This window comes from Anolis carolinensis, chromosome 3 (genome assembly GCF_035594765.1).
Source record: "Anolis carolinensis isolate JA03-04 chromosome 3, rAnoCar3.1.pri, whole genome shotgun sequence".
Taxonomy (NCBI): domain Eukaryota; kingdom Metazoa; phylum Chordata; class Lepidosauria; order Squamata; family Dactyloidae; genus Anolis; species Anolis carolinensis.
Genome location: NC_085843.1, coordinates 109,808,031 through 109,827,203, shown reverse-complemented (window position 1 = coordinate 109,827,203; position 19,173 = coordinate 109,808,031). Strand labels below are relative to the sequence as shown.

Here is a 19,173-nt window from a genome sequence, read left to right as displayed (position 1 = left end):
GAAAAATAACTGATGGGCAAAGCAGAAAAACATAATAATTATTATTCTTGACAGCTCTCAGTTTGAATTAGGCACATTCACACCCTTTACGTGTCTTGTGTAATATGTCCACTTAAAAAAGCATTGCTATGTTTTTATGTTTGTGCAGCTAAGATCCTTATCACTGGTTGAAAGGTGCCAAAAATCTCCTTTGTTGAGTGATTAGACCTCAAACAGCAAATTCATTATTCAAACTGGAGTGTTCAGAGAGAATTTCAAAAGTATTAAAGTTGATGGGTTCTCCTTCACTGATTTGAAGTGTGTCTGCAATATAGAATTAATGCAGTTTTAGCACCACTTTAACTGTCATGGCTCCGTGCTATGGGGTTCATAGAAGTTGTCATTTTACAAGGCCTATAGCCTTCCCTACCAAAGAGTGCTGATGCCTCACTAAACTACAAAACCCAGGATTCCATAGCGCAGAGCCATGGTAGTTAAAGAAGAATCAAGCTGTATTAATTCTACGGTGTAGATCAGGCACGGCAAACTTTTAGCCTGGCTGGGGGAGCCAGGAAAGAGAGTAGCCAGGCAAACGCTGGGTGGGATGGACCCAGGGCCAGGAGGGGGTGGGCCATTCTCAGGTTGTCCTCCTGGCATAAGGACGGGACTGCTCACCCCATCCTTATTCTGGGAGGAAAACGAGACATGTCTGTGACTGCCCCAATCCTCCTCCCCAATACTCCTCCCTCAATATTCGGACTGTCCTCTCGGCATTATGCCGGGAGGAGAGTGAGGCAGGCAACGTCCGAGAGCACCCCGGAGGGCACTCAACTGCTGCGTGCCTTCCTCCCCCATCCTTTCTGCATAAGGAAGTGGTGGGCCATGGCGGCTTTATGCCAAGAGGGCAGGGAAAATGAGGAGGGCCTGAGGTAAGTGCCCAGGGGGCGGCTTCCAGCCCCCAGGCCTTAGTTTAGCCATGCCTGGTGTACATGCATCCTTAGGTAACTGAAAGAGAGTTTTCATCAACAGATATGCTACTTTCCTTATTTGATAGTCCAAAAAAGATGGCAGATGCTGTCTGATCTTGGAAGCTAAGCAGGGTCAGTCCTAGTTAGTACTTGGATTGGAGACAACCAACAAATACCAGGTGCTATAGGCTATATTTCAGAGAAAGAAAATAACAAAAGCTTGCCTGAGAAAACCTTGTGAAATTCATAGAGTTGCCATCAGTCAAAAGGTGACTTGACACACATATTAACCAGAAACAGTGCAGCCGTAAATGTCTTAGTATGACTAAATCATACTAAATCAGCCTTTTCATAAAATAATAGAGTTGGAAGAGACCACATGGGCCATCCAGTCCAACTCCTTGCCACGCAAGAAAAGCACAATCAAAGCACCCTGACAGATGGCCATCCAGCCTCTGTCAAAAAGCCTCAAAGGAAGAAGCTTCCACCCCATTCCGAGGCAGAAAGTTCAACTCCTACCATCAGGAAGTTCTTCCCAATGTTCAGGTTCAGGTTGAATTTCCTTTCCTGTAATTTGAAGCCATTTGAACTCCGAGTTCTAGTCTCCAGGGCAGCAGAAAACAAGCCTGCTCCCTCTTCCTTATGACATCATTTCACCTATTTATACATGGCTATCATGTCTCCTCTCAACCTTCTCTTCTGCAGGCTAAACATACCCAGCTCTTTAAGGCGCCCTTCATAAGGCATGGTCTCCAAACCTTTGATCGTTTTAGTTGTCCTCCTCTGAACACCTTCCAGCATGTCAATATCTCTTCTAAATTGTGGTGCCCAGAATTTGACACAGTTTTCCAGGTGATGTCTGATCAGAGCAGAATAGAAGGGCATCATTACTTCTCTTGAATTTATACGTGTCTGAGCAAGCACAAACATACATTGGGTGCGTATCTAAATGCAGAGATTGTCCTGTCTGCATACATTAACTGGGACGTGCTTTGGGATGCACATTCAGATGTAGAAGGGAATTTGCTTTCAAGGGTGCAATGAGTTGTGAGTTGCCGTTCAACTGCCTCTGGAAGGCTACATGATTCCTATCCTATGTGCTGTGAGAGCAGAGACTGTCCTGAATACACAACACATTATGTGAAATGGCATCGCTACCAGCTGACAGTATCAACTAACTATCCAGCTTGTCTACTTTGCATTTTCCACAATCGTCTGATTGTGTCCAGCTTTGAGTTGGCTGTTTTGTAAGTGAACTCTGAATGAGAATCAAATGACAGATTTGGCTTTCTAGAAAGCCAGTGGCAGATAGCTCCTGTCTTTTTAGAAAAAGTACAACTGTTATATGTGCATAATGTGCTATTTCCAGCTTTTATTTGGAAGTTGTTTTGAGAAGTATTAATATAATCATGCTAAGATAGCTTTCCATATTCTTCAAATGCTGACAGATGCAGCAGGTCAACTGCTGTTCAAAATTATGTCTTCACTTTTAATAATATTCACAGAACATCAGAGGTTACAAAATCTTTTTAAAACTTTTAAAAACTGGAAGAATTGTTAATATTTTTCATCTGAGGCAACACTCATTGTTTACAGGGCAAAAATACCCTTTTGTCCTACTGCCTTTTAAAAATAATGGGTAATAATGTTCAATGTTGATGCCAAAGAGTATTCTCACGAGTATATTGGTATGTCTAGCAAAATGTTCTGAAATAACTTGTGTTAAATAATACGCAAACAATTTAGGGCAAATATCCATATGCTTGTCAGATTGGGAATGGTATTAGATACGGGATTTTTTTTTCTCTAGAGTCTAGAGCAGTGGTTCCCAACCTGTGAGTCCTCGGGTGTTTTGGCCTACAACTCCCAGAAATCCCAGCCAGTTTATCAGCTGTTAGGATTTCTGGAAGGATTTCTGGCCAAAACATCTGGGGACTCACAGGTTGAGAAGCACTAGTCTAGGGGGATAAAACTTACCACATGTGCAGTATCATTTTCTGCATTGTTAAGGATGGAGAGCCAAATGAGTTGGAATCATACTTATCATCTTGAATAGTAGCCACGGCAAGTTAATCAGGCTAAACAGTCCCTATGATAGTATTGTAGAGATATTACCACTGTTAGGTTTTGCACAACCTGGAATCTATGAGAGGGGCCACAACATTTTGTGATTTATGAAAAGTATGTGTATCTTGACATACATTGTTTTTTTTATCCAGATATTGTTAATATTTTCTTTTCTGTTTCTTGATTTTTCTAGGAACTTCATACTTAACTGACATAGTCTGGTGGTCAGGCACTATTGCAAGTAAGTATACCTTAAAGTAACTAAGCAGTAAATCCTAATAATATTTGAGAAGAGAAAGAGATAGGCCTCCACATCCTTACATTTTCAATCCTCAACCCAGCCACAACAGTGTGTATTGGGCTACAACTCCCTGCCATCATTGGGGACAATCCCATAAATCTGGTGAGCTTCAGGTTTGGAAAGGCTCCTACGGTATATGTTCTCAGTCTGGGGATTTCACTAATGCACAGTTTATACCTGGAAGCGTATCTTGTGACTTACTGGTGTTGCAGGACTTCAATCAAATCTTTTGTAGAGCCTGGGAGAAAAATGTATGCACACATGTGTCCTTCTTCTTAGGCGATCCCTCGTAGTTCGAGGATGATGGTCCTCCATTTCTTGGAAGATGCCTGTGCATGATTTTTTTAATGTGTGGAGGTCGGTGCACGGCCGGTCAACAGTCTTCACAGATTGAGGTCCCAGCAGTGGTGTGATTAACACAACGAGAGTGGCTTCTCAGTCTGTTGCAGCCTTCTTCCGCCTTCACAGCCGTTGTAACATGTACCATGTTATCCTCCGCCTGCTCCGCCGTTGAGGTCTTTGGATTGTTCTTGGTCTGGATCCTCCCCTGTGGCCACTCCTGGAGTGCATGACTCCAGTGGTTGTGCCCGCAGGTTCATTGGAACACGCAAGCCCCCTCACCACGTCAAGGTGACAATCCATCAAGGGGGACACATGTGTCCAGGTTCACACTGAATGCGGGATTTTGTCTTGCAAAGCAGTGACCCAGTTATTTCTTCCTCTTTTTTATTTTTGTCATCCTATTCTGTTACTAACTTGTACAGGTTGTTCCAGGTTTGAAGGTATTAGATAACAAGTATTATGAATGGCCACTTTGATTATTTTATTTTATATTTTTTGTGATGAGGCGCATTGATTAGAGCTGTTTCAGGTAATCAAAAATGTAAAATACCTTTATTCTTAAAGGTTTCTGGTGTTTGCCGTATGAACTGAAAGTACTGTACAGATTTAGAATTTATTGGCTTTCTTAGATTTTAAAGAAAGGACGCCTTTCAACATTATGAAATGATTGTGCTTTGCTTAAAAGAACACAAAACAATTGTTCAAAAGTGATAAGTTTTTCTTCTGTGCCTTAGGGAACAAATGGGCATTTTTAGAGATCACAAACCCAAGATATGGTACTGCAGTACTGTGTGAAGTATATTATTGTAGGTTTCAAAAAGCAGCCTGTGGAAGTTGAAAGTGATCCAGATCAGACCTGAAAAATGTGCTGGCAGTTCTTAAATTCTATTTAACCGTTTCTTGTTTGTCAGTTGCATTTGCAGGGATTTGACAAAAGATATTTTTTCAAACAATGAAAAGTGAATGCCTGCAAAGAGGACACTTATGATTTGGACACACAACATACTCAGCTGATTAAAGTTCTTCTTAACTTAGTTTATGGCAGTCCTTTCACACTCAAACACAGTACTGGCCAGAGAAGTTCAAAAGTAGGAATAACAAAACCATGAGAAGTTGGTTCATATCAAGTACCCATCTACACAGGCCACATATAGCAATGCTAATCCAGAGTGGGGTAGACTACTTGTGTGCAGAGGACTGTGCCAGAGCCTACAAAATAGGCTCTGGCACAGTTGCGCCACTCACTTGGCTTTGAGGGATTGTTCACATAAACACTTTTCAGTCTTTGCATGAAAGACTGTGAAGAAAGGGATGGGAAACATCAAAATGTGCATGAGCCAACCCTAAAATATTGGTATGGGATCTAATACCCATTTTAAACCTAAATACATCACATAGGTAAAGGTTTCCCCTGACGTTAAGTCCAGTCATGTCTGACTCTGGGGGTTGGTGCTCATCTCCATTTCTAAGCCGAAGAGCCAGCGTTGTTCGTAGACACCTCCAATGTCATGTGGCCGGCATGACTGCATGGAGCGCCGTTACCTTCCCGCTGGAGCAGTACCTATTGATCTACTCACATTGGCATGTTTTTGAACTGCTACGTTGGCAGAAGCTGGAGCTAACAGCGCCGCTCCCGCCGCTCCCAGGGTTTGAACCTGGGAGCTTTCGGCCTGCAAGTTCAGCAGCTCAGTGCTTTAACACACTTCGCCACCAGGGCTCCTAATACATCACATAAGCAACATAAATATATCTTTGTAAAATATTGTGATTAGTTGCTGGTAATGGTAAGGTTGAATGAACCAGTTATTCCAGTTCAGTGCTTTCCCCATACTGAAATACTTTTCAGACTCAACAGCAAAATTTTGATTAGAGGGTTTGGATTTGTGACTGCTATTTTTAGGAAGGGGTTTGCTATTGCAGTTTTCACATGCTAAAAGATCCAAATATACCTTGAACTCAGAGGACAATCAAGAAGCCCTCTAATTTGTTCAGAAAAAAAACACAGCATATTCTCTCTCAGTTTTGATTTACTCACTTATACATAAGTCTAGAAAATTTAGTAAAACAATCAGTGGTACCCAGGAAAACATTTTATATTGATGTTGCATTCAAAATGGATAGGAACCTGGGTTTAATTGCCTCTTGCCCAGGAGAGATTCAGTAAACCTGTATTGTTAAACACATTTTTTTTTTCTAAATAGAGGCTTCTGAAGGCTAAAGATCCTAATTGGTCCATATGCGACTTAGGGAAAAACACTATTTCTACACAGGAACCCGCCTAAAAAGCATGTACCCCATTCTTCCATTGTCTTGTCAGACAGTCCATTTTCAGCACTTTTAATTAGATTTGCAGAGGGGCAGGGTAGGATACAAACAAACCCCATAATCTCTAATGATGCTGAAAATCCACTGCCTGAGGCTGCCACCACATCATGCCTCATTGCAAGGTTATACCTGCATTCAGTTCCATTCTTGTTAGTCCTTAATTGGGTTGTTGGTTACTCAGGATTCAATAGACCTGTGGAAATGTTCATGACATGTACAAAGTTTGAGTATTCTAGGATTGGGAGGAGGATTTGGAATGAAAGAAAGAGAAAAGGATACAAGATAAGGCTGGCCATAAATGTGGCAGGAAAGACTCTCTTAAAAAAAACATCTTTATTGATTAAAATTTACATAGAATAAAAATGGAATAAAACATACAGAAAAAGAAAACTACAAGGACAATACACAGACTCCAAAATGGATACAACATGAAATGGAAAAACAATTAACATGCATTGTCGAAGGCTTTCATGGCTAGAATCACTGGGTTGCTGTGAGTTTTCTGGGCTGTATGGCCATGTTCCAGAAGCATTCTCTCCTGACATTTCGCCCACACCTATGGCAGACATCCTCAGAAGTTGTGAGGTAAATTGGAAACTAGGCAAGTGGAGTGTATATATATCTCTGGAATGTCTAGGGTGGGAGAAAGAACTCTTGTCTGTTGGAGGCAAGTGTGAATATTAATAAGGCACAGATATTCAATACTCTAGAATAACCTTAATACGGGAGTGAGCACTGAAAATTGTGTTTTTGTTTATTTCTGTTTATTTCTATTGATACCATTCTTGTAGCAAGTGTAAATGTTTTAATTAGCCAGCTTGATTAGCATTAAATAGCCTTGCAGCTTCAGGAATCAGCCAAACTTTGAAGCTGCAAGGCTATTTAACGCTAATCAAGCAGGCCAATTGCAACATTCACACTTACCTCTAACAGACGGGTTATTTCTCCCACCCGGGACATTCCACAGATATATAAACACCACTTGCCTAGTTTCCAAAAGACCTCACAACCTCTGAGGATGCCTGCCACAGATGTGGGCGAAACATCAGGAGAGAATGCTTCTGTAACATGGCCATACAGCCCAGAAAGCTCACAGCAACCCAAGTAACATGTAACCTACTAGCAAACTAAGGTATCTAAATAAAAAAAAACAAAGAATAAGAGAGAAAAGGATTACTACCCAACTACCTTTTCTGTATTGTAAACCCTACAATCCCTCTTCTCTCTGTTTCACTTGGAAATTACAGTTCAGCTTCTTATTTAACTCATTTTCCAAACCAACTGTGCTCTGATCACCACATTTTTTCCTCAAAAAGTCAGTCAGGAGTTTCCAATCTTGCAAAAGTATTATTCGTTGTTTTCTTTAATTAAAATAGACACATTTATCTATTTCTGCAAAATCATTCAATTTTAATAACTCTTCTTCCTTAATAAAACAGTGATCCACTGACCTTGCAGCTGTTGTTATATTAATTTAATATTAATCTTTAAAGTTCTCTGTATCAAAGCATGTATTTGGACAAAATACTTCTTAGCATTTTCACAAGTCCACCACATATAGTAAAAAGGCTGTTTGTTCACATTTTATTATTATTTCCACAATACATTCAACTGTAATCATGTTTGTTCATTCTTTGGAAATAAGCCCTTCTTTTCTGCTAATGTATGTTTATGTACTTTCCCCGTGCAGTGGCACTTGGTCAGATTGGAAATTTCTTAGCCTACACTGCAGTCCCGACTGTCCTGGTGACGCCTCTTGGAGCTCTTGGGGTTCCTTTTGGGTAAGGACTTGATTAGTTCATTTCTTAAGTTAATACAGATACGAATTTCTCTGAAGTAAGTAGTTTAACGCAGGCATGGGCAAGCTTGAGCCCCCCAGGTGTTTGGGACTCCAACTCCACCATTCCTAACAGCCTACCGGCTGTTAGGAATTATTGGAGTTTAAGTCCAAAACACCTGGAGGACCCAAGGTTCAAGGTTGTCTGGTTTAACGGTAACATGCCAATGTGTCACTTATTCTTATTACATCAAATGATCCTGTTATTAACATATGCTCTATATGGTTTTGTTTTGTTTCTATATATGAACCTCTTCTGATTCTCTTTTTTGACCAATTTTTTCCACATGGTGTATTGCTCATATCTTTTCCTTTTAGTCTTATTATTTATTTATTTCAAATATTTCTATCCCGCCCTTCTCACCCGGAAGGTACTATATTTCCTTTTACAGAGAGGGGGTAAAGCAAGGAGTAGGGAAGTACCACCATGATGCCAGAGTCTTTAAAAATAGTTGATGACCTCTTTTTATTATCAGAAAGAAAGAAAGTTAGCTAGCTAGCTGTAGGAATTGTATCCATGGCTGAAAATTCATTTACTTCCTTATATAATGTGTCAGAAAGCCAGTGTGGTGTAATGAGCATTGGACTACTATGCAAAACTTCAATATTTTATGTTGTGTTTGTGATTGTTGTTTATAGTTTTATAGTTTAATGGTTTTAATCTGTTGTTATATGTGGTTAATTTGTTTTGTGACTTTTATATTTGTGAAGCATTGAATTTTGCCATGGATTATGTTGTGAACCGCTTTGAGTCCCCCCAAGGGTGAGAAAAGGAGTATATATAGATACAATGGAGCCCCCGGTGGTGCAGCGAATTAAACCACTGAGTTGCTGAACTTGCCGACCGAAAGGTCAGCGGTTAGAATCTGGGGAGCGGGGTGAGTTCCTACTGTTAGCCCCAGCTTCTGCCAATGTAGCAGATATGAGTAGATCAATAGGTACCACTACAGTCATGCTGGCCACATGACCTTAGAGGTGTCTACAGACAATGCCAGCTCTTTGGCTTAGAAATGGAGATGAGCACCAACCCCCAAAGTCGGACACAATTAGACTTAATGTCAGGGGAAAACCTTTACCTTTACCTTTATGGGCTCTTCATCCATGGATTCAGGCAACCATGGCTCAGTTTTTTTTTAATTCTCAAAAGAATCCTTGATTTTGTTGTGAGCCAAGCACTACATTGAACATGTAGGCAAACTTTGCTGTGGCCTTCTGCCATTTCACAGATCCTTAGGCTCTCTCTGCCACTTGTTTGAGCTATTTGCTATTTTATAAAACGGACACCATTCTACTGTGCCATTGTATATAAAGTATATTGCTATTTTCTTTTAACTTTGGAAACCGCCCTAAGTCCCCTTGGGGAGAGAGGGCAGGTTAACAATAAAGTATTATTATTATTATTATTATTATTATTATTATTATTATTATTATTATTCTATGGATTTTGGTGCCTGGAGTGTTGGTGATCCTGGAACCAAACCCCAGTGGATAATGAGATCCTACTATATAAATTTTGTTAAAGAGCTGTGTGTGGTATGACATTCTTATTATCTTTTTCTAATTCAACATCTAAAAGTACTCTAAAACCAGCTATAATATTGAAAAATGTTCTTTCATCACAGACCTGTGTAATCTATGTATTATTACCCAGTTGCTTCATTAACACCATTTTTTTAGAACTGAATGCAATTATCACCCCACTCACTTTCAAAAACAACAGGATATAATGCCTTCAGCGTCTACCATTGCTTGTAAAAAGTTGTCATGTCACACTTTGATATATTTAATACGCATTACTGGATTTATTTTAGGAATATATATACTGCATGCTTATTAAATTTGAACTCAACTTTTGGTTCACAAAGTGAAACTAATGTTTTTAGATGCATTTTTTAATCCACCTTAGAAGAAAGTGCCCCATTCTCATTTTGAATTTGACACCAGTGAAACTGAAGGGCGTTTCCAGACATAGCTAAAACCCACATGGAAACAGGTTAAAATAGCCTGCCTCTGCACGGGTTTTAGTCCCCAACCCAAACACAAGGCTTTCCCTGGGGGATGGCTACATGCCACCCTGAGTCAAATCAGGATGGCATGAAGCCAACCCGAAGCCCACCATTTGGGCCCCAAAACTTATCGCAGAGGCTAGCCAGCAGTGCAGGCTTCTTCCTACAGTCCTCCTGACATAAGAAAATGACGCATCAGGAGGGGAGAGGGGGGAGCAGGAAAATCCACAATTTTCTCGCATCAGGGGGACTGTAGGGAGAGGACTGTGCTGCTGGCAAGCTTCTCTGGTAAGTTTTGGGGACCCAAATGGGGGACTGGAGAGGAGGGGGTGGGTGCCGTCTCACACCTTTGGTCTCCAGAAGCCCAAAAACGCGAGATGGCTGTGGAGATTGACTCCCAGTATTGCGGAACGCGATACCGGAAGTCAAAACCCACAAGCCAAATATCTCATCAGACCCGAATCTTTCATTAAGGTCCAAATCTGATGAGGTATTTTATTAATGTGGAATAAACTGGGAAACCCTGGTTTACTCCACAGTAATTTGCTTTTTTTGAAGGCATCATTTGGACACCTCTGGTAAAACTGAGACAGGTCTCGCATTAAAGGCCTGACTGGAAGGGCCCGAAATATTAAGCATATCCTTTAAATCCAAATTAGGAACCAAGTGAATTAATTCAAAACAAGTTATCAATTGCTTATAGAGAAAAAGAAAAGGATGGCAATGAGTCGTTTATTAGAATTCAACTAGAAGCACTGAAACTAAAACTTTCCATGTGGCCCCTTTTTTGGAAGGTCTATTTTAGCTTCCTACTTACTGAAAGAAAAACTCAACATTCTTGGCAAATTGGGCTGCTTGCTGAGCTGCGCAGGTTCTGTGGTCCTCATCATTCATTCTCCGAAGTCTGAAAGTGTCACCACTCAGGCTGAACTGGAAGAGAAACTCACAAACCCAGGTAACTTTTTAAAAGAAGTTTTAATAATAACATTGTTAAGTGAGTTGAGTCCTGATATTGCTAGGTCAGTTATGGATGTCAGAGTAATTTGCAGTGCAGCAGTAGTTGGATGGAGTCAGTGGAACGCAGAACGAAGAGACACCCAGAGACATTAGTAAAACTATATACAAAGTTTTACTATATGCAGTAATAATCAAGACAAACAGACTTGTAGACAATGGACACAAGACTTGACTCTCAGCAGACAGCACTCGACTCAGAACAGAACTGATGCAATCAGCAATGAACACACACTTGTGTCTGGACACTCCCCAGTTCCAGCCACACATCAAGGACATCACAGCTTCTTAGTAATTAACTCTTTCCAGACTATAGTACACTCTGGATGATGCAATCAGTATGCAATACAGGCAAGACACAAATTTCATTTAAACACTATCAATACACAAATCCCACATTAAAGGAAAGCAGGGAAGGCAATGTTGGTCTGATCAGGCTTTGTGTTTACTGCCAAGCAATAGTATAATGTGGAAAAAAAAAGATGAGTTCCTTCCTGCTTCTTTCCCTTCATGGCTGAACCCACACAAGGGCTACTCCCATCTCTACTGCATGGTATCCTACCCTGGTTTGGTCCACTTTTTGATACATATATGCACATTCCAAAAAACTGGCTCTGCATGTTTCTTTGTCAGCTGGAACAGGCTTTAATGGTACTTGGACTGTTGGATCCTACTGGAGGATTGCAAAAGAGAACCATGGGTTCCATCCCATGACAATCGGGCTTGCTTCAAAAAAAAAGTGAGACAGCAAGCATAGCATTCAAGAGGAGGAGGAAGAACATGAATACACATCCCAGACATGGTCTTCTGAAATATTCGTGCAAGATCTTCCGAGTGCAACCCATTAAGAATGAATGGTGTTTACAAAAACTGTGTAAAATTTTGCATATATAGTACAGTCCCTATATCCACAATCTTCATCTGACTAATTAAATCCTGGATAATAGCAAACACTATTATATCCATATTCTGGACTTTTCGTGGCTATATTACATCAAGGGTAATAGCGATCTCTTATTATTTTCGATGGGATAAATTAGAGAGGAACTGAGAAGAGGGTGTAGCTTCTATAGTGGCCCCTAGGGGAATAAGTGAAACCATGTTTATTGGTTTCTGTTGATCAGGGAGTTTTGTATACAAAATATCAGTGAAATGTTTTACATAGGTATTTACCCTCTGTTATTTCTTCCTTGTTTTTTCAGTGTTTGTGGGTTACCTCTGCATTGTTCTCCTCATGCTTCTGCTGCTTATCTTCTGGATTGCACCAGCTCACGGACCAACCAACATTATGGTTTACATCAGCATTTGCTCGTTGCTGGGAAGCTTTACAGTGCCCAGCACAAAAGGCATTGGCTTGGCTGCTCAAGATATATTTCACAACAATCCATCAAGTCAAAGAGCACTGTACCTTTGTTTGGTTTTGCTAGCCGTATTAGGGTGTAGCATAATAATTCAGTTCAGGTACATCAACAAAGCCCTGGAGTGTTTTGACTCCTCTGTGTTTGGTGCCATCTACTACGTCGTCTTCACCACTCTGGTCTTGCTGGCCTCTGCCATTCTGTTCAGAGAGTGGAGTAATGTTGGACTGGTTGATTTCTTAGGGATGGCTTGTGGATTCATCACTGTATCTATTGGAATTGTTCTTATACAAGTCTTCAAGGAGTTCAGTTTCAGTATTGGGGATTTGAATAAGCCTAATATGAAGACTGATTAAGATCATGATATTTATTGGAAGGGACTGGCTGATCCAAAAGCCTTCAATTTCTAGCTCACAGGAATGATAGGCCCTTTACTTTTTAAGCTCAGAGAACAACAAAGTCTTTCATTCCTCACTGGAATCTGAAATGAATTATGTGTTCTCTATTCAGTTTTTCTAGGACTACTATTGTCATGCTTAACTATCTAATGATATGAAATGAATAATCTTATAATCCTCACAGCAGATGGGTAAGAACATCATTAGCATAGAAAACTAATGTGCTTCTTTCCCTAGAAGGTGGTTTATACAGTGAAAGGTTGAAGCAGTCTGGCATGTAAACATGCAGGAACTACCTTTCTAGAGATATGAATAAAGTGAACTGGCATCTCCTTTGCTCGGTTGCACAGCTGCTATGAGTGATAACATCGTCCTTTGGGGATGAAATGTAGATACACTTCAAAAATATGTTAGATTTTTTTTTGTTCTCAGTATCTCTGTTATATAATAGTTTTTACAGGTTTATTTGGTGATTCTAATATCATTGTCTTAGAAACTGTACAGTGATATATTTTCTTCCTCCATGCCTCCCCCTGCAATTTGGACTGCTGTTGAGTCCAAATTCTGATGAATTCATCCTGATGAGTCCGAATTATGATGAATTCATAATTGAAGCCAAATCACAGAGATAATTGATCTGTCAATTGTATATTTTCTTTTATTAGCTGAAACTTGCTCACAGTCCTTAGTAAATGCAGCTTTCAGTTTACAGATAGGCTTTTTTCCCTCACAATCAGCATTTGAAGTGCATTAACACACTACATTGATCCAGGAGCTTGAAAGAATCACCAGAAATTGATGTGAGGCTTGTGTTGGATTGTAACCACTTTTCTACGCTTTTTTGGTAGACCATTTGTAAACACTTGGAAACTTCTTCAGTGCCTTTTGTATTCTAAAAAGATAACTTCCAAGGGGCAGTTCACACTCTGTTAACATCGTACTGTCCTTCTGCTCATAAATATAGAATAGCCAGGTGGTCTAGAGATTTTAGAAACTGAATATTTGAGGTGACTCTATGATAACATCTATGCATGCTCCAACGTGTATTTATTCTGAAAGGTGTTCTTTTACTGTCAATTTTACTGTTCCTGGTTCCCTTAACACAATTCAGTAAATTATTTGCAGCACTTTTTAAAAACAGTAGATTTGTGATAAAGTGAATGCCTAAGTGTGGAGAAAAATTTCAAGGGAAGCTGAGCCAAGCTGTCTCAGTGGCTCTTTAGCTACCCCTAAAGCAGCAAAGTCTGACAGCTATTGTTACTCTGTTCAGAGAGCAGATAAAAGACATTTGACTCTGTTCTCTATATACTGAGGTAGACAATTCTGTCACTGTAAAAAATAGACAGATTAAGGTTAATTTGATATACCTGAATCAGAAATTCAGGATTTGTATTCCTGTATGAAATTTCAGATTTGATTTAAATTTACAGGTATATTATATTATTGGTGCATTTGAAATAATTTTGCAGAAAAATACTTGCATATCAATTCCAAAGAAATATAAACAATACGCACAGGAGCAGGCTTATCAAGTAAGTTCTGCTGATCCAAATGTATGCATCTGTGCCTAAGACTCCCACCAGTTTTCAAGATCATAATTCGATTTCTTTATAGTATTACTAGTAGTAATAGTATTCTGCTTTTATCACTAGAGTGAGACTCACAACATTAAAAAACAGTGCAATTTTAAATCCACAACCAAGCAGTTAAGGTATGAATCCAATCAGATTTCCTTTCAAGCCATTACTGACAAAAATATTTCACTATGTAACAAAATTTGAAGAAATTTCTGTTCCTGGTTTGAAAGTGTTATTCCTGTTTAATTGTGGCACTTACTTTGATAGTAGTCGTTATACTCCAGAAACTTTGTTTTTGTGGCTGCCATAAACTATACTGAAGTGGTTGAGACTCGATAAGATATTCATTGGAAAACTATAGCAAAATGTGCTGCAGGATGTCCTGCAAAAACAACGTTTTTGCAGTTTTATAAAAAAAATTCCATGTTTTTATGATAGAATCAATTAAAAATGACATTTATAACTCAGGAAGAAAAATTGTGTTACATAGTGTTATTTGTATTTTGAGTGAATGATAACTGCTGTACAGAAATTACCAGTATTCTAAATATATGCAAATGGATACCTAGATTCTGCTATTCCTCTTTAGATCTTCTGAAAATTCTAAAGTCAGAATTCAGTTTCTAATCTGGATTTAAATAGAATAAGGAAGGCTTCACATTGTGGATTAAAATTAAGAAACAGGAGCAGGCAGTCTTCAAATTTGCTTCTTTTTAGGATCTTTATATCCAGCTGCTGGATTCGAGGGCAAAGGATACACACAGAATACAAATGTAATCTGAGCCAAATAATTTTTCTGAACTGAAAAATCCTCTCTGCCTCCATTTTTCTCCATTATAGCAATATAATTGCAAATTGGAGATGGGGAAATTCAAGTAATTCCTTTTTGATATTGTGAAATAACTGTAAATCAGAAATCTATGCTGCAAATCAGAGATCTAGTAGCAGATTCAATCTGCCCATCCTCCATTAAGAACATATAGACGAGTTATATGTTATCTAGTTTATCTTGGCCATGTGTTTCACCATGGTAGAATAAATGAATGCAGTTGGCTCTCCACACATCCATCCATCCACATGAAATAGACCAGTTAAGAAAAAAGGAGAATCTCTTTCACCATTTAGAAACTGTTTTTGTCTGCTTTAAAATGCAGAGAAGTTAGGTCATGTGGTCTAAATGCTCTCTGCATATCCTGGACTTCCTAAAACAAGTGGTACTTGTCTTGGCACCCAAGTTTGCGTGTAGCTGCCTTTAATCAGTATAGATAAAGTGTCATTATTCGTTTTGTGGGAGAAGTGTGGAATTTTTTAGTAAATTCCTGGAGGAACCTTGCTAAAAAAAGTGGACAGGATTTTTTAAAAGAGAAAACTGGTCAAATAACTATAGGTCAAGCTTCAAGTCGTTCCACTCCTGTTGTTTTCAGAGAAAGGTTCCTTTGTTTGTTTTTTTAGTCTTTGACTTTAGTCTTTGCCTTGTCATTAGGCACAATTTGGCTATGAGAATTCTCTCATAGTCTCATTCTGCCATTTTCAGAAGGCTATAGCTTGTTACGTGCATTATTGTTCTCTACCAAAAGAAGTGCCTAATTTAGCATACTGGTACTTATGCACATTCAATCCTATACACAGCTATACTTTACTGAATGTGGATTTTACTCTCTAGGTTTGGGATGGTTAATTGGGGAGGGAGGAGGAAGTTACTCAGTTTTCCAAATAATACAGAGCATTCGAAGTATATTTTGCCTGTCAAATTGACCTCATTAATGATGAACTCCATAGGAAAAATGGAACACGCTTATGCTCTGGGATAATGACATATATGTAGGTTTGCTTATATATGCCACATATGGTACATAAAAAATAAAATATAAACTATAGTTGGAAAAGGAAGAATCTCAATAGTACTTCTAATTTGAAAAGAGAATTCATAGGCAAAACCTTGATAATACTGTAGGGCTGTCAGATAAAATGACCATTGGTGTTACCAACTGGCCATATTCATTTGACATATTTGTGTGTATTGAGTCTTTTGCGACTGTTTGTGGTGCTGTTACTTTCCTCCAGTACACCAGCACTCTGCTCATGGCACTTTGTTATATGGATTATATTTCCTGATTTGCAGTTTAAAGCCCTGGCTTTGAAACATACTTGCTAGAGGGATTGAATGACTTCATGCCCACATTTCAGAATGTTGGAACATAATTTTGGGGCCTTTCACATTATTTATATTTGCCGCATTCAGCCTTTTAAATGGTAAATAGATAGATAAATATATTTATTTTTGCTACTTTGTTGAACAAATAATATTCCTTCTGTTTTTTAGCTGAAGAACCTGAGGAGTTATACTAATTCTAGCACAAGAGTCTTCTTCTGTTATCTGATATTTTATAATTTCACTTTCTATCACTATTTCTGTTTTGAGTCTTAAATTTGCAGTGTTTAAACTGCATTTCCTCTTTTCATCTAAGGTGTGCCATGCATGGAGAATAAATGTGCGGTTATCTCTTGGACTTTGGTCTTCCTCAAACCTTGACATATCTATATTAGGTTATTACATGGTTCTTGCATACTGACCATCAGGAACCTGGCCACGTAACACAGTTTGAGCCTCTGCTTATTGAAATGTTTTAAATTGACAGTATGTATTCATGAAGCATACTGTAAAACATTTCATAGTATATTTATGCTGTATAATGGTATACAAATAACATTAGTTCTGCAAATAACACATTTTGCTTACTGAACAAGAAGGAATTAGGAAACAGGAATTACATATGCAGGATTACATCTCTAATTCCTTCTTACTGAGTCCTTTTTGCATTTAATAAAGTAATAATTTTAAGGCTAAAACAATTTTGTTATAGTCTAAATATAATAGAATATTTTTTGTAATTTTTAAACTGCATCTCCTAAACTGTTTACACTGGAATAATTTTGTTGATTATATGCGCAATCAACTGAGAAATACTTTGGGGGAAGAAATACTTTTAATCGGACTAAGAGATATTGCATATACTATTTCTTGTATAACTTTCTCCATTTCAATTGAATTGGTTTAACGGATGTTCTCGGTGGATTGTGTGCTCTCCTATAAAGCTACTCCTGATACACTGAACACACAGACTGTGTACACTTACAAGGGATTAAGCCTCACTGAATATAACTAAGTCTTACTTTATAATAATTATATATAAAATTGCCCTGAAAATGGCTTTTTAGTTGCTGCCTATACAAAATATTCCAAAAACTTCCAGCATTGTGGTGGGTGGGTGAGAGAGTGAGTGAGTGAGGGAGCCATTCGTATTTGTTAACATGATTGTAATTTAGTAATCTTGATTTATTCTGAATGTAGATCTATTGTTGATTCTAACTCCAAAAGTGAAGAGGTGAACTTTCTCTTCATATTTTAGTTTAAGAGATTTTTTAAAAAAAAAATCTTAAAAACAAAGTCTAAATAAACTGTACTGGAACTGTATATATTGTGTGATGGACTCTGATCTGAAGAGAACTTTAAAGACTTCAGAGCTATTTGGATTGTTATATGACATACATTGTTTATTGCTTTTTTACAACTTGTCTCCCATTATATTTAGTGGTATTCCTTACACATATTGTCAGCAGCAAACACATTTTGACTATGTTAATAGCAGGAAGCCACAGCTAATCCTATTTATACTTGTGTGGCACTAAATATTTGTAACACATCTACTGTATATCCACACTGTAAACTAAAAGCACTTTACATGCACATTTTAACACTGATTATGAAGGCAAAGTAAACTAAAGATGTTAGCAAGTTGTGATTTTCTCTTTTTTCCTATCAACGCATGGGGAGAGAATTCTTGCATAGTTCCTATAACTAGTGGTGAAACAGATTTTGTGGTAGGATAGATGGTGATGGATAATATGATTAGAATCAAAGTATGGACACAAAAAATGGGAAAGCTGGGTGGGAGCCAAAATTGAAATGTTATAGACTTGATTGCTTAAATGCTATTATGTTGCAATATAGTTACTTCAGGCAAATTAAAAAGAGTACTATTTTATTAGCTCCCAAATCTATGTATACATAGATTTGTTCAATGCTCAATAGCTTTGCTTTGAAACAATAGTTATAGGCATGTTGTATTTGCCATGTAAATTAGCCAAGGCTATTTATTAAGGTTTCTGATCACAAACCTATTTATTAATATGTAATGTTTTAAAATAAAGAACTTTTTAGCTCAAAGTTTGTCCTGCCTTTTTCTTTTCTTTTTCTACATTCACGGAGAGAGAACAATTATATACAGAGACACCAAAAGTCTTTATCTTAACACTTAAACCATTTTTGTCATCTATAAAGTTCAAATTTGCAGCCTCTCTTAACCACTTAAAGGTTTGAACCAGTCCATAGTTCTCAGCCAAGTCTATCATACAAGGTGTTTGTAGGAAACAAATTGAGAAACTGGGTGCATTGGGGAGAATTAAGGGGCTGCCTTATGCAGCAGTATGAAACTGGAAAGATCCTGCTGCTGCTTCAAATCACTCTCGTCCAAGACCACCCTTACTCACCTTAATGCAGTCTCTTTCCGTCCATCTTTAACTTGCTCCACTCATCATAGCAACTGCATATTTCTTCTACCATCTCTGGCTCATACATGCAGTGGTGGCATCTTCTATTCTTGTCACATCACCTACCTGGCACCACTTCTCCCTACCATCCACTTGGGCTCCTTTCACACTACTACCCAATTATAGCTAATGATTCCACTTAAATTGCTGTGGCTTCACCCCATACAATTTTGCGGTTAATAGTTTTATAAGATACTAAAGCTCACTGGCTGAGAATTCATAAATATTCCTCCCTAAATCCCAAGATTCCTTCAGATGGAACTATAGCAGTTAAAGGGGAATCATGGTGCCATAATTGTGTGGTATTTTGGGCATAAAATAAGAATTACAAATTCAGCTGGTCTGTTGTCATTGGTCTGCTTTACTCCATTTTGACAATAGCTGACATTT

At 38.4% G+C, this 19,173-nt stretch overlaps 1 protein-coding gene across 1 annotated transcript in view; it reads left to right on the top strand.

Annotated features, from left to right (window-relative positions):
• nipa1 (NIPA magnesium transporter 1) overlaps positions 1 to 18,400 on the top strand; it is a 23,209-nt gene extending 4,809 nt beyond the window's left edge. The window contains exons 2-5 of the mRNA XM_062975351.1: positions 3,208 to 3,255; positions 7,673 to 7,763; positions 10,620 to 10,780; positions 12,042 to 18,400. Of these exons, the coding sequence (XP_062831421.1) occupies positions 3,208 to 3,255; positions 7,673 to 7,763; positions 10,620 to 10,780; positions 12,042 to 12,553 (812 nt within the window). The 3' untranslated portion in view covers positions 12,554 to 18,400. The remainder of the gene's footprint in view (positions 1 to 3,207; positions 3,256 to 7,672; positions 7,764 to 10,619; positions 10,781 to 12,041) is intronic.
• The last annotated feature ends 773 nt before the right edge of the window (positions 18,401 to 19,173 follow it).